Source organism: Protopterus annectens, chromosome 14.part0 (assembly GCF_019279795.1).
Source record: "Protopterus annectens isolate FY-2018-M chromosome 14.part0, PAN1.0, whole genome shotgun sequence".
In the NCBI taxonomy this organism is placed as follows: domain Eukaryota; kingdom Metazoa; phylum Chordata; order Ceratodontiformes; family Protopteridae; genus Protopterus; species Protopterus annectens.
This window is the reverse complement of record NC_056748.1, coordinates 877,784,963-877,810,153: the sequence shown is the minus strand read 5'-3', so window position 1 is coordinate 877,810,153 and position 25,191 is coordinate 877,784,963. Positions and strand designations below refer to the sequence as shown.

The 25,191-nt window shown below is 43.1% G+C and overlaps 1 protein-coding gene across 1 annotated transcript in view; it reads right to left on the bottom strand.

Annotated features, from left to right (window-relative positions):
* The window catches only part of NOC3L (NOC3 like DNA replication regulator), an 825,940-nt gene that overhangs the window by 545,450 nt on the left and 255,299 nt on the right, over positions 1-25,191 (bottom strand). The window contains exons 14-15 of the mRNA XM_044056662.1: positions 11,180-11,252; positions 11,027-11,090 (exon numbers count right to left, since the gene is read on the bottom strand). Of these exons, the coding sequence (XP_043912597.1) occupies positions 11,027-11,090; positions 11,180-11,252 (137 nt within the window). The remainder of the gene's footprint in view (positions 1-11,026; positions 11,091-11,179; positions 11,253-25,191) is intronic.

Sequence of the window (25,191 nt, the reverse complement as noted above, 5' to 3'; positions counted from 1 at the left end):
TGTGTGACAGACAATTCTTAGGTTTTAGTCTCCAAGCTCTTCTCTGATGTACTTTGCCTCTGTCTGTCCCTCCCACACACTCTCTGGTGGATGTGGAGGTGTACACCTGCGCAGCAGCAGCTTGTGTATTGTAAGTGATGGTCATGATCAGGTAATGGCCTCTGCACCTACTGCAGCCCTCCTCTAGCTGACTGCATGTGGAACAGCTGTGGTGATGTTCCCATAGCCAATCGCATGAAAAACACAGTACAATATCTAGGAACATCATGTTGGTGTTTTCCCATGACAGTCGCTTTGAGTGGTACCTAGATCTGGTGTTTGGTAAACGGCATCACAGATGATATCTGGATGCTCCTCAAACAACATACACAGTGGGAAATAGCCTAAAGACAGGAGGGTGATGTGCCAGACATGCCTAAAACATGTAAGTGTAGCTATGCTTCATTGAGACTACTGCCTGCTTAACAAGTTCTGTGTGGTAATGACTATTTTGCATGTTTTAAAACCGACAAGACAGTGCTCTGTTTGTGAGGGACCCCCATATGTAGGGCCATCTGTGGACTGGTCAGTGTGTGGAACCATTTGTTTCCTGTGCTACTCACTGAACACACATCTGTGAACAGCAGGAGCATAGTGTGAGGATTTCAGCCAGTACATGGTGATAGTGATGAGTTACTGCCATCACATCCCTGTCTGGACATACGTCACATGAAACAGTGGTATGACAGACACTGTCGGGGGTTCTCAGTGACATGCCAATAATGGGCCACTGTTCATAGCTGCAGTCACAAGTCTTCTACACTTTGTAGAGATGTCATGCAGTATATATGTATGTGTTGTGCTCCCTCTGCAAATGTATACCATCTGTTGTGTTGGGATGATGGTCATATCTATGCATGCTGTCGTAAGTAATCCTGAATGCTGTTGACTATTACTAAGCCATATCTGTGTTTAAACTGCAACACCATAGGCTGTATGGGTTTGGAGGTCCCGGCAGAACCTCCTGTCCCACTTCAGCAGGCCATGGCACCGGGCACCAGCACATCTGGGGCCCAGCCTTGGAACTCCACCTTTGTTGGCTCTGCACCACCTTCTGGTGGTACCGCCACTGAGGATGGGGCTTGTCCCCCCTGGGAGCAATTCCAGACAGGAACATGTCCATTGTCATACAGTCCCGGACATGGTGCGAAGGGGGCTCAATAAGGGGTTTCGAGGCCAGATAAGCCAGCTCAAGGGCAGAGTGTCACATCTACAGGGTGAGGCTGCCCCTCCTAGACAGCCCCCAGCACTGCCACCTTTGCAGCTGTTTTGGTGCAGTGGTGGCTGCCCATGACTGGGGGACTCCATCTCACTATTTCCATCTGGGGGCTCATGGGCATGTGAATGTCGAACACCCCTCCCCGTCCGAGGTGTATCCCCCTACGTGTCATATATCGACCCTGTATGCTATCTTGTCGGTCATTCTACCCTACCTATCCTCCATGAGCATACCTACTCTCCTTCCCCCACATCCCACTCTCACCACACGGAAACAAAAGGCCAATCAGTTCCTAGAACAACATTTGCCCCATACATTGCCGTCCATTTCACACAAGTGTCCACTTGACACATGTAACCCTTTTAATATGCATCACAACATACTCCAGTTGTCCTCACCCCTGTCTCAGGCACACAATCCTGGTATGCACATGGCTCCTAAATGTTCCAGGTACACGTGATGCGGACGATCCCACTGTACACACAACACTACCGGTCCCTCTATGGTTACCCCATTTACCTTTATCATGATGATGATGTCGCACACAGCACCTTGCAAGAGTACTGATCTCACATAATGATTGGACAGAAACTGTTGTGTTAATGTAAATAACATGCACAGAGTGATGTATATGGCCAGTGTGCAAATGTTTGCGTGTATGAGTGACACATGTCTGTCTGAGGGAGTCTTGATATTACATAGGACAACACCACTACATAATACAGGCGTTGCTGGTGTTTCCTTTTTCATTCCTTTGTAATGCTTTGTTGTCACATGGGATGTTCCTGATATATCTATATATATATATGTATGTATCTATATGCTGGACATAAACACTCACACATACATCTATATGATGGAATACATTTCCTATACTGTTGAATGACTGCGCTGGATGATATGTTTGTGATAAGGTTCGATGTCTGTATATCTGCCATGGCTTAGTGGTAAATCACAATAGCTGTGTGTGCAGGGTCCTGGTTTCGAGCCTTGCAGAGGCCGTTTATTTTGTTGCTGGGCAGAACAAGACCATTGTATATGGTGTGATTAAGGCACATTAAAGCAGTTGTGAGTGGATGTGCGTGGGTTTGTGCAGTGCTAAGCAATGCTAACCTCTGGTTACAGTTTCTTACACTCAGTTAGCCTCTACATTGCTTTACCAGTGTAATACTCGCATACTGGCGGCCAAACAGGCCTATACTCGCTTGCTCCCGCACTTGCAAATGCACTGCATTTGGTGTTTGCATCTGACACACACACACACACACACCTGGGTGGGAGTGAGGACTACGATATTACCTTGTGATGCCTATTACATCGGATTACATGCCTACAGTATCGGGAATTTCTGCCCATTAGGCAACAGCATGCCATTCGACTGTATGGAATCCGCGGCCTGTCCAGAGTTTGATTCATATTATTGGTGTGTTCCTCTTACAATCTGCACCCGTCTGGCTAATACATGGGAAGTGACACTCTTCAATACAAACAAGTAATTGGGTTTTGGAACTCACATCCTTCATCTGAGTCATGCTACTGCATACCTAATATTCTATCATCTTTCTAAGGTTGTTAGTGGAATATGTGCTTTCTGTTCCTATCAGACCTCTTGTACGATTGGGGAAAAATACAAACTGAATCAGGGACTTGGCATAACAACATCAGGGACACATTTAAATTATTGGTGCTATTAACCTGACACACTGACAGACTCGGAGCATATGAATTAATACACATTTTCGGAGGTAAATTATGTTTATAACTCTTAATTGTTGTCGTTATTCATTACGTGTAATTCACCACCTTTCCTCCAAATGTCACTAGTTTTAGGAGGGATTAAGTGGGACAGAGTTAGAAACGGAGTCGAAATCAGGGACGTCCCTGGAAATCGGGGACAGTTCAGAGGTATGGTCCCTATTTGTTCCCCCAATGGTTTATGTCCTGTCCAGCGGATGTGCTCTTAGGGGTTGAGAGGTACGGGCGTTAGCTATGCCCATTTCGGAATATTACTTACATCCCCGGGGCGGTCCTAATACGACTGCGCCAGCCAACACCTGCACGCCTAGGCCCATAATTGCATACCCAAAGTTCCCCCAACTGCCAATCCTCTACAGCACTCATCCTTACTGTGGGTGCAGGTGGGGTATGAACACACCACTACACATTGCCCCACGTCAGGATACATGTCGTACGTTGTGTCGACCCATGGGTTATCAGGCTTGCACAACCTACTGGTCCGTGTACATCTACAGCCTGGTTTGATAAGTCATTACCGGGACTGCCTCCGATCATTAATTTTTGGTGTCCCACAAGGGACATCGATGTCTATGTTTCAAGATTAGATCTGGCAATCCTGCCGGTGGTCTGGGAAGCAGTGGTGTGTTTACCTTTATTGTGTGTCTGTATGTCTCCCCGGCCTAGCTGGGGGGGTGGGGGGGGTTGATGCTACGTGTTACACGTTTGTTTATTGGACCCCTCACCCCCCCCATACGCACGGCCTGCGAACATATGTTACTCGTAACTGCTGTATCATATCCTAGCTATATACATGTGTATATTTACAGTCACATATATATCTATTTATATTACTATATACAGATATATCTGTATATGTATGTATATATGTATATTTATATTTTGCTGTACATATATATATATATATATATATATATATATCACAACATATGGGTCTATGGGTGTCTGCATATGTATATATTTATATGTGGGTATGTATCTGTATTCTGTCTCTGTATGTATACATTTGTACTACGGACAGGGAGAGGCTTATCTCTATGTCGCTATGGGTAGATATACACACACATACCTCTAAATATATACTTCTACATCTGGTTATTCCATTCCTTGCCATATAGATTACACTTTGCTGCAGTGGGACTCGAAGTGGGTGTGGCTGCTCGTTGGGTGACGCCTCTGCCCAATGAACACATTCGCTTACATCCCTAGGGCTGTCCATATAGGCCCACATCAGCCAACACCTGCACACCTAAACCCATAAGTAGCTACCCATAGTTCCCCCACCCGCACCTCCTCAACAACACCCATCCTTACTCTGGACTGTTCTGGACACACCACTACACGCTGCCCACTCTCCACTTCAATGGACCCATTCCATACAATTGTCTCGGCCCATGGGTCATCAGGGTTTCCCACCCTTATATTCCAAGTATGTATACACCCCAGCCAGAATGTTCGGTCTATCACCTTCTTTTCGTGTTGCCAATTTTTGGGGTGTCCCGCAAGGGATGCTCCTGTCTGTGTTCCAAGATTAGAATTCACGGGTGCACTGTGTACCCTCCCGGTTGTATCCTGCCTGTGGTCTGGGGAGCAGTGGACTCTTTACATTGTTTGGGTGTATATTTCCCGTGTCCGGCTTGGGGGGGGGGGTGGAAGGTCATGCTACTGGCTTCATGTTTCTTGCTTGGGCTCCTCACTTCCATTGACATAGCCTGTGAACATATGCCATTCTTGTGTGCTGTTTCCTATCATAGCTGTAGATATATATATATATATATATATATATATGTGTGTGTGTGTGTGTGTGTGTGTGTGTGTGTGTGTGTGTGTGTGTGTCTGTCTGTGTGTGTGTGTGTATATATATATATAGATATATATAGATATATATATAGATATATATGTGTGTATGTATATGTATATGTCTGCAACCATATGTATATGTGTGTGTGCGTGTGTGTGTCTGTAAAGCAATACATACCCTGCGCAAATGCACTTACACATACTCACTGGTGTTTATATATGCTTGACCTGCTTACTAGTGCCTTATTCATTATGACACTGACACTTCACTCCAGTTAACTTTTAAATGATATTTTGCAGGTTATACAGCAGACAGATGTCGCAATATCTTCATGTACAGATTACTGATGGTAAATGGTATGCGCTTAGTAGGGAGGGTGGCCTAATGGTTAAGGTGTTTGCCTTACAAACACAAACTGCAGGGTTTGAATCTCACAAGGGATAATTGGCTAGGCTTAAAATGGCTCGCAAGGGCAGTTAGCCTAGTACTAACCTATGAACCTATGATACAGTGGGATTCGGTACGGGAATGTCTATTCGTTAGGTGGTTGCTCTAATCAATACACTATTGCTGTGCTGCTTTATTTGCATATATACCCATATACCCATGGCTCCTGGTTCCCCAAACACACACTCCAATGCCTGCCTAACACTGCAGTCATCCATTCTCCAGTCAGATTCGCGGTGTATCCACACCACTACACATTGGCCACTCCCTACTCCTATAGATCCATCCCATCAGTTGACTCACTCCACGTATCCTCAGAACTCCCAAACATTTAGTCCACAAACATTGGTGACATGAGTGACCAAAAGAGTACTCTTCGCAATTTTTGGGTTGTCCCACATGGGAAACGCATGTGTATATGTCAAGATTAGACTCAATACTTCATTACATCTTTACTCCCGTTAACATTACACTACAATAAATTAATAAGTATAACTGTGGTAATGCACACGTTACACATGAGAGCTTAATTATGTACATGTTCAGCATATTTCTTTTACAAATAGACCGGTTTAGTAATTGGCGTTGCCATTGGGCGGCCATAGTGGTGCAGTGGTAAGCATTGTCGCCTCACAGCAAGAGGTTCTCTGGTTCGATCCTCGGCTGGGGTGCCTTCTGTGCAGAGTCTGCATGTCCTCCCTGTGGTCATGTGGGTTTACTCCGGGTGCTCCGGTTTCCTCCCACATCCCAAAGACAAGTTGTAGGTGGATTGGACACTCCAAATTGGCCCTAGGTGTGAGTGTGTGCATGTGTGTGCCTTCAGTGGAAGGCTGGCAACTCGACATCGTAAAACTCCACTGCCAATCATGAGCGGACAGGTGATCCGCTGTGGCGACCCCTAACCGGGAAAAGCCGAAAGACGAAGAAGAAGAAGCAATTGGCATTGCCGTAGCAGGCAGATCACAGGAATGATTCCATGTGTGGGAAAGACCTCACATTTGATTATTTTCAGCACAGAACTGACTTCGGACATTGTACACACTTCTCCATTTTAGCAGTTTCATCCCATCCCTCTTCTGCACAACCTATTATTCTATCTATTGTCGAGGTTTGTAAGGGCACATTCAAGTCATTTATGTCTGCAAATGGAATGAATGTGTTACAGAGAATGTACTTCTACATATTGATGTCTGCATGTCTGTATGCATATATACTTGTAACGAACTCGCCGATCTCCACGGGGCGGTCCAATTAGAACCAGCCCATCCAACCCTGGCACGCCTGGCTCCATAATTTCATACCCATAGTTCCTCCACCCAACCTGTGTTCAAAATACATGCATACCATCCACTGTCCACTTGTTATCGCAGCCATGAATCATCTCCACACATTGCCCTCTCTCGAGTGTTATGTCCCAACCCATGTATTCTCAGGTTCTCCCACCATTTAGTCCTTGAACATACCTGCCCTTGCTTGTGTAATGGTCGGATGGCCAATCATCCTATCAATTTTTGGGTAGTCCCACCAGGGACTACCCTCTGTGTGTAAAGTAGACTTAGCAATTCAACAATGTTACTCCCACTGGTAATATCCTGTCTGTGGTGTGAGTAGCAGTGCTTTGCTCACTCCTGCCCAGCTGGATATGACATACGCTGACAGCACTATACAATACTGGGGTTGCTGTTGATTCCTTTCTCATTCCTTTTGTATGCTTTATTGTTACGTCATTCTTTCTTCATAGATAGATCTATATATATAGATATCTATATATATATCTAGCTATATATGTGTGTGTGTGGCTATATATATATATATATATATATATATATATATATAGATATATTATATATCTGTATATACTTATATACATTTCCTATGCTGGGCACTGCTTAGACCCATGCAAGTGCACTCAGACTTGTTTACTGGTACTTGTGTGTGTTTACTGCTGCTTATTTGTGCTTACACCTGCTTACTAGTACCTTATTCATTATTACAATGCCACTTTGCTTGAATGATATTTAAGTTAAATATCTCACGCGATATGGGTTTACGGCAAAATGACATTCATTCCACATGGAAAATGATATGTGCTATTGTTGGGCTCGAACTGTGAATGCCTGTTTGTTAGGCGGATGCTCTAAACACTACACTATTGACGCTTACGTTGATTCCGCATGTTTTTCTCTATTTGAATAAATATGATGTGTAAGCTACGCTCGGCAGAGGGCAGCGAATCGCAGAAACGCTGCGTTTTACTTACACCTTCGACACTGCAGCAATTCAAATGTATAACAGGGACACAGGGACAGGGAATCTAATTGTGAAAGTTCTAGGGACAGTGATCAACATTCCACTACATGCTTGTGTGTTTACTACTTCGATTTTATTTCACTGTTCGTGGAAACTCTTGTATGCTTAGCATACATTTCGGTATCCATGGACACTGAATTACTGACTTACTATTAGGGACGGGCTCTACTAGTAGGCATAGTATGTTTTGCAAGTGTCGGGACATGTTTACGCCGCCATAGAGCACTTGTACACGCCCCCTGCACTCACACACATTCCTGTGCACAGAGAGGGTGCGGTGGCACGCTCTCATACATATTCATATGGCGGTGCTGCGCCATCTGTAGTGAGGACGGTCGGTGCAAGGCTAAAATCGTCCTTGCGCTGAGCTAATCCCGGGGCTTATCTTGCAGTTTCAGTGCAGCAACAGACACAATGTCTGTGCTGAGAAGTTCTCTGTATTGTCTTGGAAGTGTTTTATTGTTTTACATCTTCCAGGATCTGCAAAGATCTGAAAAAAAGTTCTTGTGCATGCATTTTCAGGGTTCCTATCAGCAGACCAAAGACACATGTTTTCAAATGCATCTTGGTCGAACTGACAAAACCGAAACTGCAAAATATCGAAGCGGCATGTAAGCGAATTCTTTCCCTGGGAAAGAATTTGCTTGGCCGCTTCGGTACTTTGCTGTTTTTGACACTATAGTGCGTTCTCGGAGTTGGTATATTCAAGTTTTAACGTGCTTACCTTTTTTTTTTTTTTTTTTTTTTTTTTGGAACAGCGATTTATTTTTCCCTTGGGGAAAAAACCCGCTGTTCTGACAGTTCGGTTTTGTAAGTTTTCGCTTACATGTGGTCGATTAATCAGCGTTCGCTTACCTAAGTATTCGGTGATCTAATATAGACCCTATTTTCACAGGTAGATCCTAAATACTGCTAGCTTTCATCAGTGGGGGGCTTTACCTGGGACAGAGTTAGATGACAAGAAATTATGTCATTCTGCAAGCTATCCCAGCGGTAATATTTGAGAGATGAGAGACACAGGGTATTCTGTATTCTGTCTGGAACCTGACCAGAAGATCCATTCACCACATATCTGCCTTGCTATGAGTAAGTCTAGGGAACAGTGCAATTCTCTTAGATGTAGTCAGGAATATAGCAAAGCTTACTTTAGATGTTTTTCTTTATTTATTTGAGATTGTCCTACAATGTTGTGTTAAATATTTCCTGTGGTTTTGAACTCTGCTTTCACTGTACATATATATTTAGTACTGCCTTGTTCTTTTATTATTTACTAAAATATTTTTAAACCTTTCATTGTGGCTGATCTTTGTGAGACATATTTAAGTTCTGACAGTACTTGCATATTTATTTGGTGACACTGTGCTAGCCACTCCTAATAGCCTTGCACTTGGTCAAACTACCATTTGTATTAATAGTAACATTACACAGTAAGACTGGATACCCTTTGTTAAGGGCCTTAAAGTAGCTGATAAGGAGTTGGCTGGTGGCAGTGATAACTACCCTATAGTCTAGGCAAAAGGGGGCAAATCTAGTAAACATGTGCCAGTCTTTCCCAAATGCGTGTCTATAAATCAAACCTCAAATTGTCTGTGTGTGTGTGTGTGTGTGTGTGTGTGTGTGTGTGTGTGTGTGTGTGTGTGTGTGTGTGTGTGTGTGCGTGTGTGTGTGTGTGTGTGTCAGCTACTTGGGCAGGGACACAAAGCACTGGTTGGACAGAGAGGGTGCTGGAGGTTTTGGCTTGGCCACTCAGCTGAGATCACAACTCTATAGCTGTGCCAGTGGGGAGTCTTATTGGGGACCTGGAGAAAGAGGAAGATACCAGCCCCAGACCGACTGTGGTCTCTTTGTGCTCTTAAGGGAAATTCCACTTTACTGTGTGTGCACTTGGCATCCTCCCAATGTACGTCTCCCACTAGTGTTTGTAGTGAGGATTGACATTCCTTGATAACTGGATCAGTGACAGGATGTCACAGCTACCTCTATTTCCCCCATTTTTTTTCTTGCTCCATTACGATTCTCATCAAAATCCTTGTATCTCTTCCTTCCGAAGCCTCCTGTGTTTTCTTCTTCCTCCTAGTTATCTTTCTTGACAGTAGCCATAATAGAACAACTGAGTCTTCTTTCCACTCACTAAGCGATTGAGCCGTCGTATAATTTAGTAGGTAATCTTCTACCCCCACCTGGGCCTGCTCCTATAATATTTTTCTTGTGATCTCTTATAAGTCTTCACTAAATTTACTCTTTTTTCTCGTCTCCAGTTGATAAGTCTTTGTGTTTGTATAAAACATTTTCTTCATATGAAAGCCAATGTTTTAAATCACTTCTAAGACCAGACAGTTTCTTTAATAAAACAAAAAACTCGTTTTCTGACATTTGGTAATCAAATTCCAAAAAAATTAATGACTACTGGATTAAATGTATTTCAATTGCTCACATGATCCATTATTCGTTTTTCCACCGCATCTTTTATTTTTCCTAAATGTATTGTTGGAAAATTGCAAAACATGGCATAATAATTTCTTCTGAAGTACAGATTACAAATTGATGTACATTGTACGCAATGCCATTTTAGACAATCCTCTCCTTTATTCATACATGTACATGCCCCACCAATTTCAGATGAAATCAGAAGCGAACAGAAAAAAAAAATGTCCAAACAGTTCTTCACAAAGATACGTAAATTATAAATTATGTGAAAAAGCAACATTTCTCTCACTAGTCCTTCTTGGATTTGCTTGGATACAAAGGACAGAGTCACTCACTAGTAAAAGGGCACATCAGGTGCATGAAAAAATATACCTGGATCAAAACTTAACATAGTTGATGCTGCACTGTACCTACCCATCAAGAAGGGAAGGAATTAGGAGCAGAAAAAAAATCATCTACCTTCATGAAAGACTACTGTTCCCCTAATCCCAAACTTCTCATGTCTCTCATACTCAAATACAAAGAATTAGAGAGAGCATCCAGGTTAGTAGGGACTGGGGTCTGACAGTCACAGGGAGATAACATTTTTTATAAGCTCTTTTGCCACTTCGTTTGCTACACATCTTACTGGAATCTGAATAGTTGCACTTCTCCAATCCTGTATTCTTGTAATGCGACTGACAAAAGTCAATGTGGAGACTCAAGGCAGAAAATGGAATACTACACAAGGGCTTGATTAATGTTTGGATGGAGAACACAGATTACAGTTTTTTTTTTTTATTTCCGTCCGTGCATAGATGAATACAGCAGCATCCCATCTGGCATACCACCAGTCACTTCCCCTCCTCAGAAAAGCATGCAGAATTGAAATGGTTTGGCTTACTTTTATAAAAATATTCTAGGTTTACAAGCAAAGGCCTCTAACATTTCAGACAAAAACCTGCTCATCTCCACATACAAGCCATGATTCAGCATCAAGGAAAATGTCTGTTATAATCTTAATTCAGGAAAAAAAAAACTTTAAATACCTTGGCCAGATAAAATGTTGAAAACTGTTTGAATACAATGTAGGCTTTCCTTGCAACTCAGATCCTAAAACAAAACAAAAAAATAAATAAATGTCTGCTGTGAAGAGCAAATAAAGTGGAAGAGGCCAACAAAAGGAGCATTTCCGAACTTACCCCGGATTCAATGAGATTGTTCAATACAATGAGGAGATCATCAAAGAATTCCACGTTGATCACATGAGCAAATCTGCAAAATAAGGCCAGCAGTTACTACAACATTACTCTCCAAGTAATTCTAGAAGGTCTTATAAACAGTTTTTCATGAATTATTACAAATGTCACTCTGAGTCAAAAACAAATAGTTGAAGCAGTAATCAAATGTACTACAACAGGTAATGGACTCCCACCTTTGGCTAGTGTTGTCACTTGCTGTTTATGCTTCTTCAAACCTGAAAACAGTGCAGAAAATATGCTTATGGCATGCAATAGACATGAATGAGCCAAATCAGAAAAAAACAATAAACACTGAAAAACACTTTGTCAAACACTCCAACTATAAAAACCGTGCAGGAAAGTTGTGTGTGACTATGTAAGCAAATACATATTGTTGAGACAAACAATATGTACAAACTTATCCAATAAACAACACACACTGCTAGATATACTAACTACAAAAACAGCAAATATATACAAGTCCCCATACAAAGAGAGGGGACATGAGGTTTACTGTTACGGTGAACAATCCTCCAATATTTGCTGTTATGGTAAGTATCCTACAATTTCTTCTTCAGGCTGGTTGTGTAACTGTAAATGAATGAAGATGGGTAGAATCATAACTAGTACTTACTTGGTCACTATGACAGCTGAACAGCTACAAGACACAACTTTCTAAAATAAGCTGCTGCTGTTGCTGCTACTCAGAATGGAATCCTCTAATATGTTCATAGGTAGGTACTAAGCTATCCACCTGAGGGCATTTATAAGCCTAGCCAGAGTGTGTCGGCTTTCGTCGCCCCATTGATTAATTAACTAATCCTCTGTCAAGCAGAGCCAATGAAATGATCCCAAGGGTGTATTTTCTGTTACCCATCCACTCGTCAAGGTTTCTCTTGAAGAGTGTTAGTGAGGGGCTCTGCCTAATATAGTTTGGAATTCTGTTCCAAAGCATGGGGAGACTTTGTGACAGGATTCTATCCCTCCAGCATGGTCTATTTATTGTTGTGGCGAGGTTTAGTTCAACAGAGCATGTGGCTCGTAGTGACTTGGATTTCTTTAGGTGGAGCATGTCCATCAAGTCTGAGTTGGACATGGCTTTGTAAGTCAGGCAGAGATCACCTCTGAGTAAGCGATATGCCACTGAGTACAGCCAGAGTTTTTTCAGTCGGGCTGCATAGAACATATGTTGAGGCCAGTAATCCTCTTGGTGAGGTACTTCTGTGGTCTTTCCAGCTGTTGGAAGTGTCTTTTGAGGTACATACCAAATGGGGCATTGTACTCCATGATGGGTCTAATGAGTGACGAGTACAGGGGCACTATAATCTCTATTTCTTGATGCGAACCCTTTAGTAATTAGATGGGCCACATAGAAGGATTTCCTAACTACTTTGGCAATATGATTGTCAAAGGAGAGATTACTATCTACCTGGGCCCCCAGATCTCTTATTACCTCTTCTGTATTAAGAGGGCTGCCACCTATGTGGTAATTCGTGGGTGTTTTGTTTTTCCCAAATGGGATGACTATGTATTTTTTGGCATTTAGCTTGAGGCCATGACTTTGACACCAGTTGTCCATCTCAGTAAGGCCCTTTCGGAGGATGTCCATGTCAGCCGGAGAGTCAATTATGGCTCCCAGTTTGCAGTCATCGGTGAACTTGGTTAGCCATAGTCCTCCTGTGTTTGCCTGTACTTCTGAGAAGTATATGCCGAACAGTAGGGGTCCCAGGATCGAGCCTTGCGGGACACCACTTGTGACTGGTTTAGAGTCGGACCTGAACCCGCTATTCTTACCATGTGAGTTCTGTCTGTAAGCCAGTTGGCAAATCATCTCGTGACATAGGAGTTTATGTTCAGGCTGGTGAGTTTTTCTGTAATACCCGAGTGGGGAATGGTGTTGAAAGCCTTGGCGAGGTCAATGTGGGCTGTGTGAACCACCTTTCCCTCGTCTATGGCCTTGGTGACTGTCTCGAAGAAGTCAACCAGGCTTAGTAGGCATGATCTGCCCTTAAAGCCGAACTGGGTTGGGTCAAGTGTTTGGAGGTTTCCAATATCTTTGTTAATGAGTTCCATGATGATGCGCTCCACAGCCTTGCAGATGCACTGACTCTATCTGCCAGTATGTTGGCAATATCAGTAGGTTCAGTATATTTTGTGCTATTTTGCACTAGTTCAGTGCATATCTGCGAGTTGCCACTTAGATTCTTAACATAGTTAAAGAAGGCTTTGTGGTTATCTTTTGAATCGTTGACTATTTTTCTTTCGAAGTTAGCCTTGGATGATTTCATGAGGGACCTTAGTTTCTTACTGATACTGATCAGGGATGTCTTTCCTTCTTGGGATTTGCTTTTTTTCTGGACTAGTTTCTTCCTTCTATTGTATAGCCTGTTTATTGCAGGGGTCCAACAAACTGGTTTCCTTCTCTTAGAGGAGTGAGTCTTGGTTTTGCTAGGGATGGCACGATCCATGCATCCTTGTAGGTGCTCATAGAGTGTATTTGTAAAGGTTTCTGCATCTTGGGCAGTGTTATCCTTTAGTGTGGGGGCTGTGAAACTTACCACCTCTTTCTTAAGTAAGGTGAAGTTTGCTTTAGAGAAGTTTTTTACTGTGGTTTCCTTGGTTGGGGGTGGTGGTGGGGTGTGGACATCCAGAGTGATTAGTTTATTGTCTGATCTAACCAATGACGGGTTGACTTCTGGTGTGGAACATCTGTCGCCCATGTTGGTGATGACCAGGTCCAGTATATCTTCACCTCTGGTAGGAGAGTTTACCAGCTGATCCAAGGCATATGAGCTGATGAATTCCAGGAAGCGCTGGGCCTGGGAATTTGTACTCTAGCAGTTTTACCAGTGAATGGTAGGGTAATTGAAATCGCCCAATATCAGGGTGTTCGGTAGGACCTTCATGTTTTCCAGTATCTCCAGAAAGGTGGAGTGGTGGTCCTGCATCATGGAGGGTGATCTGTAGCAGGCCACAATTTGCATTGCAGATTTGCCTGATGTTAGTTGCACATGGATGATCGCAGAGGTATCATGCTGCGCCACTAACCTGGAGGTGTAGGTATCCTTGATGAATATGGATACACCCCCTCCTTTTGTGTTTCAGTCTGTGTTCTGTGGCTGAAACGTGTGGTATGAGTTGTAGCCCAGTAGTGCTGGAGTGCTCTCTGGAGCCTTGAACCAGGTTTCAGTTAAACGTTCTCCATACTGAGGAGTGCTTTGAGCGCTTGCATTTTGAGATTTAAACTCCTGGTGTTTAGTAGCATAACCCTCAGTTTTTTGTTAATTGTGCTGTTTACGGAGGTGGGTTTGACTTTTGAGCCTTGCCTAAAAAAAGCACTATGGGGGCAGCAAGAGCCTTGGCCAGTATTCGAAAGCCTAGGGGTGACAGGTGCAAGCAGTCTCTTGTGAAGCAATGCGGCTTGTCGAGCATGTCGTCCCAGGCTGACAGACACTGTATCCCCTTTGAATGACATCAGAAGCTTAGCCAATTGTTGAAATTGATAATTTTTTCTTTATACTGAGGTATCATTCTTGGTGAGGGCAGGATGCTACTCAGGGTCAGGGTCATGCCAGCCTGGGCTGCATGATCAGAGAGCTCTTCCATGTCTCTTTTCATGTAGGCCACAGAGGTACGTCTCAGGTCATTCACACCAACATGAACAATGACAGAGTCATACTTGTACTTGTTCTGGAGTGACTTGAGTGCTTTTGTTATGTGGTGGATTCTGGCTCCCGACAGGCAGCTAACAGTAACCTTCTGCTTGTCCAGCCTAGTGAGTGAGATGTCAGTGTGCCTGACTATAGAGTCACCTATTACTAGTGTGTTAGGTTTGTTATTTCACCTTAAGGGCTGTGATTGTGCGGCACACTGATTTTGTGTTAAGTGCAAGTTGTTTGGGTGTCTGCTTTGTAGGTCTCTGATGCTTTTGCAAGTTTTATTTAGAGGCTCCAAGTATGATTTTGTGTATTTATGTGTATTTTTTGCCAGTGCTCTTTTAGTAGGTCTGTGTGTGGCTGGAGGTGTGGTGCAAGTGTTAACCTTCTCCTCTTGATTGTCTGTTACAGTCTTGGGTGGAGACAGCTTAGCTTCCAGTTTGGCTGTATAATTGCATCTCTTGCATATGTTAGTGTTTTGTGGTAGGAGGAGAGGGTTGTCTGTGTACATGAGGCAGTTGTAACATTGCCTCAGGATACCCAGATTCACCAGCTGGATTGGAGAGTGCACCTGAAGTTGCCCTTTGGTCATGCCTGAATAGTAGGGTGAACTGCTTAGTTGCTTGGTTGGTGAGGGGTGAATAAAGAGCCTTGCCCTGCTGGGCAATCAGTGTCAGGGTATATTAGTCCTTGCTATTAGGTCTGATCAAGTGCTGGGCTGTAAGATGCTTTTTGAGTGCTTAGGTTGAGAGTTGGACTAGTTTCAAGTAAAAAACTGAAGAGGAGACTTAGTGGAGCCAGGAATAATTTAACCATAGCTAACCAACACTGCCCAGTGTGCAAATACATTTTTTATAGTAGGGAAATGAAAGAGATAGAAATTAGCCCAAAATGGCCAATAAACTACCAACTTCTGGGCTGGAACCACTCCTCTAGGGGCAGATAGGTTGCTCAAAGCTCCCCTCTCTCACAGATGAGCAGAGAAACTTCCTTGTATCTAAGTAAGGTATGGGCAACTCAGAAACTAGTATCACAGCCCTGAATTCAGCACTAGCCTGAAAATTGGACTATGCTAGCTTAGAAAGGTGGGAAACAAGGAATTTTTTTTTTTGAAAAGTTAAGGCAAAAACAGTAAAAAAATACACTTAAAACAGCTTTAAACGACTACAAACGACCAGAAAAGGCTATCACACTTTAGTGTGTAGCCTACAACAGTTAAACAAATTATTTAAACAAAAAACTTTTTAAGAGTGCAGGCAGTCAATAAGTACAATATGTGAAAAAAAACAAGCTTTTAAATCACAAAAAATGCTTGAAAATCTGCGTTTAGGCAGAAAACAGTTAAGTACAGAAAACTGATACTTAATCACTGGAGACATGAGATTGTTCCAGGAGTTTTCTATACTTGCAACTATATTTACGCATTTTCCACATTTCTTGCCTTCTCATCTGATCCTTCACTTTATATTCTTTCTTTTGTTTTTTGGCACATTTAGTTGCTGCCCGATATTTATCTACTTGTGATTTGATTTCCATTCCTGCTTGATGCCGATATGCTTCTGCTAGACTAAGAAGGGAAATGTAAGCAGTCCTATGACTGCAGATCTATACCTGTAATCAATTTCAAGGACGCTCATACCTCCTTTGGAATGGGGAATATATAATCTTGGTATGCACTGATTTTTACAAATCATTTGATGAGCGTGTAGCATCCTTCTTGTTTTCCTGTCTAATCTATCCAACACCTTTTCTGGCCAGTCAGTCACTCCAAAATGTAAGTTAGGATAGGAAGAGAAAATTGGTTTATAGCTTGAACTGTTCCTAGATGTCAGTGCTGTTTTCAGGATTTAGAAATTGCTTGACCACTATCTCAGAGGCCAGAGGAGAATGTAAGAGCAGATAGAGTTAGATGATAGGTGAGCTTTAACTGAAGAATATGCTAACCAAGCATGAAGCAGATCACACAAACAAGAGAGAATCAGAGGACCCACACACACACACACACACACACACACACACACACACACACACACACACACACACACACACACACACACAGAGGGGAACCTGACAGCAAGACAGGCATCAAACAGAAAAACTTTTCCATTGGACTTAAATTATTTTCTGGTAGTGGATTTCCTGACCTCCTGCAAAACCCAGAGCATGTCCTCAAAAAAGAGGTGCTTAAAACGAATCAAACCCTATTACCCACAGTGTCATCTGACAACTGGACAGATTATGATGGATAAGAAGTCCCTTGTCTTGTATGAGAAGATCCATCTGGTGAAGTAACTTGTAGTGACTGCCCCCTGGCTAACTGAATAAGAAGGGGGAATCAATGCTGTCTAGGCCAAAAGGAAATTACCAGCAAGATTTTGGGAGAGTCTTGCTTGATTTTGTGCACTACTCATGGCAACAGAGGAAGAGGGGAACACACAGAAACATTCCATCCCAAGGAAAAGACAGGGCGTCCACTTTCCAAGACAGAGGACTTTGTTTTCTTGAACAGAATACAGAATGTTGTCTGTTCAGAAGGGAGGCAAAATATCTACCTGAGGAATGTCCCACTGATGGACTATGTCCAGAAACACATTTCCAGGAAACATTCATTCATGAGCTTGTGTTCTGGACCTGCTCAGTAAGTCTGCCACTAGACTGAGCTCTGAAGGAATGTAAGCCACCTAAAGAGTCGCTTGATATCCGATAAGACAGATCTCATGCCTGAAGAGCCAATATACAAATGAGATAGGACCTCGTACCCCCTGTTTGCTGACACATATCATCACAGTGGTAATATCTGTGAAGACTCTGAAGGGGCCAGGGTGGAAAAGAGAATGAAAAGCTTGCAGAGTCAGAAGCACAGCTCTCATCACTTATATGTTGATATGATCTGATCTCCGATGAGGAGGCCACGGCCCCTGGACCATTAGAGGGCCACAAGAAGCCCCCCACCTTAAGTCTGAGGTATCCATGTACAGTTCCTGAAAAGGAATTAAAGCTTAAAACAGTAGCCCCAGATTAAGGGACAGTTGTTGACTCCACCACTGACCCTAATGTTTAAAAAAAAAAAAAATTAAAGGAACAGGGAAAACTAGAGGGCGCCAATGCTGAAGCCACACTGATCTGAGATACCAATGTTGTGTCCTCATGTGGAGCCTGGTGAGAAGCATGGGAATACTGGAGGCCACAAACCCCAGAACCCTGAAAAATTCCCTGGCTGTGAGAGAGGAGAGAGGAAGGAGAAACTGGAAAATGGCTGTCACAGACATAACCTTGGAAGCAGGAAGAGAAGCCAACATGGGAATAGTCTGAAGCCTGCACTCACAAAAGCTTGACCTTGGGAGGGTGTCAGAACAGATTTCTTGAGATTTATGGTGAATCCCAGACTTTGTAAAGGACAAGTTATAAAGTGGAGATCAAACAACAGACTGCTGGGAGGAGGCTCATGAATGAGCACATCATCCAAACAAGGGAAAATCTGTATCCCTTGAAGCATGAAAAAAAGCAATGACAGGAGCAAGGCATTTGCTGAATACCCTTGGGCAGCAGAAAGGCCAAAAGGCAAAGCAGGGGACAGAAAATGAGAGAAAGAAACAGAAACAAAAATTTCCTGAACAGAGGGTGAATAAGGATGCAAAACAAGAAGGCCTGGGGAAGAGAAGAGGAGGAAACAAAGCCTGAAGAGAGAGCATCTGAAAAAAAGGGACCATTGCAAAGGTATTGAGCAGAGAAAGAGTCGCAATTAGTCTCCACGTATCCTCCTTCCAAGGAACCAAAAACATTCTGCAGTAAAATCCCTTTCCCACTTGGATGGGTGGAACAGGCTGAATGGTGCCAGGATGCAAAAGGGGCAGCAAAACCTCTGGGAAGGGAGGAAGATGTTCTGGAAGAGGTTGTGGAGAGCCACAAAAGTGTGTGTGTGTGGGGGGGGGGGGTATCTAAACCAAGAAATACCCCTGATGACTGGTAGACAGTACCCAAGAGTCTGAGATAATCCAATGCGAACTTTTAAGACACAGAGAAAGGTGGAGAGACAAGGGGGACCTGGCCGAAGGCAAGAGGGGTCCAAATGTGAAACGTAGACAGGCTTGTCCTGAAAAGAAGGCTTCTGAGATGAAGAGAGTCTGACTGGATTTAGCACGGAGAATATGCCTAGACCCCTTCTTACCTTTAGAAGGTGGCCAAGTCTGCCAATGGACAATGGCAGATTTAGAAGGGTAATTCCTCTGGAATTTGGGGATACATATAAAAATATTTTTGAGTTCCTGAAAAGCCTTACCCTTATACTGGACAAACATAAACAGGTCAGCAGCAGCCAAAAATATTTTTGTTATACAGTGGAGCATCCAAAAGCTTGGCTTTAATATCACCATTAGGGAAACCACCGTAAAAAATTTCTCAAAAGCCAACTTCATGCTTCTTAAGACAGAAGTGGCAAACTTCACAACACCCATGCTGATGGGACAGTAGACATACGACTGCTGAATCCTAAACAATTGCACTTTATAAGCACTTACACGACTGCATGGATCGTGCAATCCCTAACAGAACCAAGATGCTTTCCTCCAAAAAAAGGAAGCCAATCTGGTGGTCCCCTGCTATAAACAAACTCTACAACAGAAGAAAGAAACTGTTGCAAAAAAGAGTAAAATCCCATGATTGGAGAAACTCTGTGGTCAGCCTCAGTAAGAAGCTGAGATCCCTCATAAAATCCTCCAATGCTAGTTACGAAAACAAAATCGCCACTGATTCTAAAGACAACCATAAAGCATTCTATAGCTATGTCAAGAATCTCAATGGCAACACTCAGATCTGCTCTGAGTTACAGCACAATGGCACTCAATATACAGAACCAACTGATATTGCCAACATCCTGGCAGATAGGTTCAGTGCTAACTTTACCCCTCTCTCATCCCCTAAAGGGCCCATCTCTATACCGGAAGAATGCTAAGTACCTGTAATCACGGCTGCACAGGTAAAAACACACTCTCCAAAGCCAAGAACACAGCACCCATGGGACCTGACAACATCCCAGGCTGCGTTCTACATGAACTACAGAACGAACTGGCACCCCACCTAAGTACCATGCTCAGTCACAGCCTCACCTCAGGCTGTGTGCCCACTGAATGGCACACAGCAACGGTTATCCCACTCCACAAAGGGGGAGCCACCACAGACCCCGGGAACTACCGCCCCATTAGCCTGACGAGCCTGGTCTGCAAGGCTATGGAGCATATCATCATGCAACCTATAAACAATGACATTGGTAATCTCCAAACTCTGGACCCTACCCAATTCGGGTTTGCAAAAGGCAGATCATGTCTCCTAAACCTGATAGACTTCTTTGAAGCGGTCACCAAAGCTGTAGATGAGGGTAAGGTGGTACACACAGCCTATCTAGATCTCGCCAAGGCTTTTGACACCATCCCCCACTCTGTAATTATAGACAAACTCACTAAACTAGGTATAAATCCCTATGTCACAAGATGGGTTGCCAACTGGCTCACTGACCGAACCCACATTGTGAAAGTAGCAGACTCTAAATCCAACTTCAGACCAGTGACAAGTGAAGTACCACAGGGTACAGTCCTAGGTCCTCTCCTGTTTAGTATCTACTTCTCTGAAGTATAGGCTAACACAGAAGGTCTTTCACTAACAAAGTTCAGATGAGTGCAAACCAGGAGCCATAATCAAATCTCCTAACTATGTGGACATCCTACAAAAGGGCCTCACTGAGACAGATGCCTGGTGTCAAAGCCATGGCCTCAAGCTCAATGCCAAAAATTGCACTGTCATCCCTTTTGGTAGAAACTCTGTACCCATGAACTACCACATAGGCAGTAGTCTACTTAACACCGAAAGTGTGATAAGAGACCTTGGGACACAGGTGGACAGTAGTCTCTCCTTTGATAATCACATCGCCACAGTAGTCAGGAAATCCTTCTAAGTGGCACACCTCATCACAAAAGGTTTCTCATCCAGAAAAAAAAGAGGTCATTGTTCCCCTCTACTCATCACACATTAGACCCATTATAGAGTACAACGCCCCTTTTGGTATGTACCTCACAAGACATCTATAACAACTGGAAAGGCCACAGAAATACCTCACAAAGAGGATTACCGGCCTCAAGCAGATGCCCTATGCAGACCGTCTCAAAAAACTCCAGCTTTACTCTGTTGCATAACGCCTACTTAGAGGCGATCTCTGCCTAACATACAAAGCTATGTCAAACCCAGAGCTGTTGGACATGCTCCACGTAAAGAAATCCCAATCCCTCCGAGCTACACGCTCTAGGGACCTAAACCTGGTCACCACAATAAACAGAACATGCTGGAGGGATAGATTCCTGTTTCAGAGACTTCCCATACTCTGGAATAAACTACCTATCTATATCAAACAAAGCTCTTCATTAGCACTCTTCAAGAAAAATCTTGATGATTGGATGGGAGATGGGAAATTCACCCCAGGGATCACTTCTGTGGCTCTGCTTGACAGGGACACAGGAAAATAATTTTCTTGGGTGGCAAAAGCCAGGGTACTGTTTGGCTAGGCTTATATGGGCCCTAGGGCTAATAGCTTAGTACCTACCTATGAACCAGATAAGGCCTGAAGATGTAGCCAAGAAAAACACTTCATCACAGAAGAAAATGCCTCAACCCTGGAAGAGGCATCAGCTGCATCATAGTTGCATTTTATGGAGAGAAGGGCAACCTCTGAAGTGGACCCAAACAGGGAAAGAGCTGAAGCCTTCCCATCAGAATCAGAAAGGTCAGACTTAGCTACCTGAGAAAGAACAGCCAAAACATACCTAGTCACATGGATTTGGTTAATTAATAGCCCTAAATGATAAGGATAAGGAAGCAGCAGTATATATGTTTCCCACCCTTTCCATAGCTCAAACAGTCCTTATCTAAAGGAAGGAGCTTAGCAGATGGCAAAAGCTTAGAAGGCTTATCAGTGGAAACTGAAACCAGCAAAGGATCAGAAGAAGGGCATAATTACACAATCCCGAAGCCCAAAATACCGAGACTATAAGCCCGAAACCCCACATTACCGAAATGTTAAAACCGCGAAATTCAAAATCCCGAAAGTACTACATACATACAGCTCACACACAAACATACACACAGCCTCTCCCCCATAACCAAACAAACCACCCTGTACTAAAGATAAGCGGGGGGGGGCTTTTCCCGCCTACACCCCCCATGTGGGGGGCTGTGCCCCCCACACCACCCCTACTTTAATATTCCAACTCCGAGATTGCACAAACATACACACAAGGCAAACTCACACACACACATTACAGCCCCTCACACACACACACCACAGTCACAACACACACTTACACACACTAAAGCCCCTCACAAACACACTTACACACACATACTTACCTGAAGCGCAACACCAGAAGCGCTAACTCAAAATCCCTTAACATCGGGATTTTGAATTTCGCGCTACTGGTCTTTCGGTAATGTGGGGTTTCAGCTACATGGTCTCGGGCTTTTGAAATTCGATATTTCAAAAGTTCGAGATTTAGTAGTGTTCCCATATCTATATGTATATGTACATCTATATCTATAGATATATATATATATATATATACAAATACACAAAAATTTGCAGTCCTCTATATATATATATATATATATATATACACATACACAAAAATTTGCAGTCCTCTATCACCTTGCAGAACCTATCTGGTTTCTTACGATCTGATGGCTAAGATTCAGGAGCTACACAGACAGCAGAAAAGTTGTCTAAAAGGGCTGCCAAACAAGAGGTACAGCAGATGGCTTAGGAGACCATTTGTAAACACTCGTAATACCTCTTTTGAATGTCAGAGACCTGGTAGCAATCCCATTTAAAGTACTCCATCATATGAACAATAGTGTCCATAAAGGATACTTCTTCCAAGGGGGAGTCTGGGCTGAAAGAATCCCCTTCCACCGAACCACTGCCTAGAGGAGAAGGAATGAGACAGGAGTAAGCAAGGGATTCCTTCCTAGAATCCAAGTCCTCATCTGAGGAATCCAATTCCTAGGCCTCTTAACAGGAGTGGAATCCCAGGGAGAAGTAGATACAGACATCCCTTGAGGAGGCATCAAAGCCATCAAAGCATTAATCAGACCCGGAGCAAAATCCTGCCATTCACATTGGGGATCTTTAGCAACAGGGTAATATGTTTAGTTTTCTGCTTTTTCTGCCTTTTTTTTTTTTTTGCGTGGGACAGCCACCCTAAAGACTCTCAAAGTTTTGACCCTTGGTGGGATTCAATAATTGTAGTAGGAATCTCTTCCCTCACTAAAATCTGAGAAATCCCCCTAGGTCCCTCTCATATAATGAGCTGAGGTTCCCCCTCAAATGTCCAGAACAGATGCTGGAAAAGCTTCCAAGGAGATGCAAGAATTCAGATCCATACCAGCCTCTGACAGGGTCGTGCAGGGGAAATCAAAGGAGGCACCTAACAATCTTCAGGGCTTTTACTAGCTTCTAGAGAGACGTTCTAGAAAGGCTGGACAGCAACTGGATGAGGCCTAGTTTTTTGGGCCTTCTTGGCTGATGGCTGAGCCTCGAACTGGAGGATTTCACAGCAGCACCCTCAACCAACAGTTTAAGTCAGTGGTTCTCAAGGTACATGAATAAAGAAGGTAAGCGACCATGTAGGGACTTAAGGACAAATGCTTGACACTACTGCTCATGATCACAGAAAGCACCCAAGCAAAAAGTCAAAATGGTCTTTATGGGGAATCCGCCTAACACCCTGGCATTTTTCCTTTTTGGATGACATGAACACAAGTACACTACAAAATTGGAAAAAAGGTAGTGAAGAAATCCCAGTGGGACATTTATCCGAAGATGGTTTGGTAACAAGCATAGCAGAAGGGCATTCAGCTTGACATTCAATAATGGCATTTGGACCTGCAGCAAAGAATTTCTGAGTGTTTGCGTCCATACGTCCTCTTCATGCCCTACACCTTATGTAGGGAGAATACATGTGACATACAGTGCTAATAAAATCTAAAGCTTTGATATACTGGCTGGATATTGGACAATCCTTAGCAGGACATCCCTTCTGTAAAGAATACTGCATCAGTAATATGGAAGGACATCTATCTAGGTCTCCAATGATAGTCTTGACTTTGAGGGGAATATAATTGTTCTGGTAGGTGTGAGTGTATTCTTGCCCCAAAGAGTACAATACTGTATCTTTTTTTGCATTACGAGTCCACACTCGATTTCAGGAATTTTTGTGTGTTTTTTTTTTTTGCATTTCTTGCGTCCACACTCTTGATTTCAGGACTTTTTGTGGGTTAGATCTCCTTACAAGATACCAGTATCAGGCTGAAAGAGAACAGTATGACAGAGTTTGCAGTCCACTGCAAATTCAGTCAAAGATCCATGATGTCAGCTTGGGCATCAGTAATGTAAACGTTGAAGCAATGTGGGCTTAATACTGAACCCTGTAGGATATGACTGGTGAAAGTGCACCACCAACCTAAGCATGTTCGTTTTGTCTTTTGACTAATGAACTGCCTAATGGATTAGATTTGGATTAATATTCAGTAAGTGACCTTGTCAGCAACACCAGAGTGTGGGATGTTATCAAAGGTCTTAGTCAGATCCAGGTACACAGTGTGCACTGTTTAGCCATTATCCAGAGCCTCAGTCACTTTATCAAAGTCAGCAGGCAGGGCCTACCTTTCACAAATCCAAATTTAGACACAGTTGAGGGACTGTAGACTGCCAATGTATTAATGACTTCCACAAAAATATGTTCCAAATACGTTCCATTGTTTTTCAAATTATATGGATAAGTCCCAAAGTCAGCAGTACATCCATCCTGGTGTAACATCAGTGTTGTTCTCCAAACCAATGGGCATATAACAAGTGTAGAAGTGAACACTGAATAAACTTAAAAAGGAAGCAGTGAGTCAGGTGTTTAATTACATGCAGGCCTTTTTGCCCTTTCTTAAAAGGGACAAACTAGAGGTTTTTTTCTGAAAACAGGAGTGTTTCTGGTGTAATATCTTAACTGACTATACACCTTCATCACATGAAGGAACCAAACCTCTCCATTTTGGGAGTGTGAATAGAAAATTAGGAGATGGATGCACTCGTAGACACAGACACTGCTAAGGTAACAGCGGGTATAACTTATACAATAATCTTTAAATACACCATCTTGCAATATAAAGAATGTGCAAGATGGTTTCATTATGGGGCCTGTAACTTTGAGATTATTCTTCTGAAGTTAAAGCCACCAAAAGCAGATTCCCCCCCAAAAAATACTTAAAATCCATTGCAACTGCTGA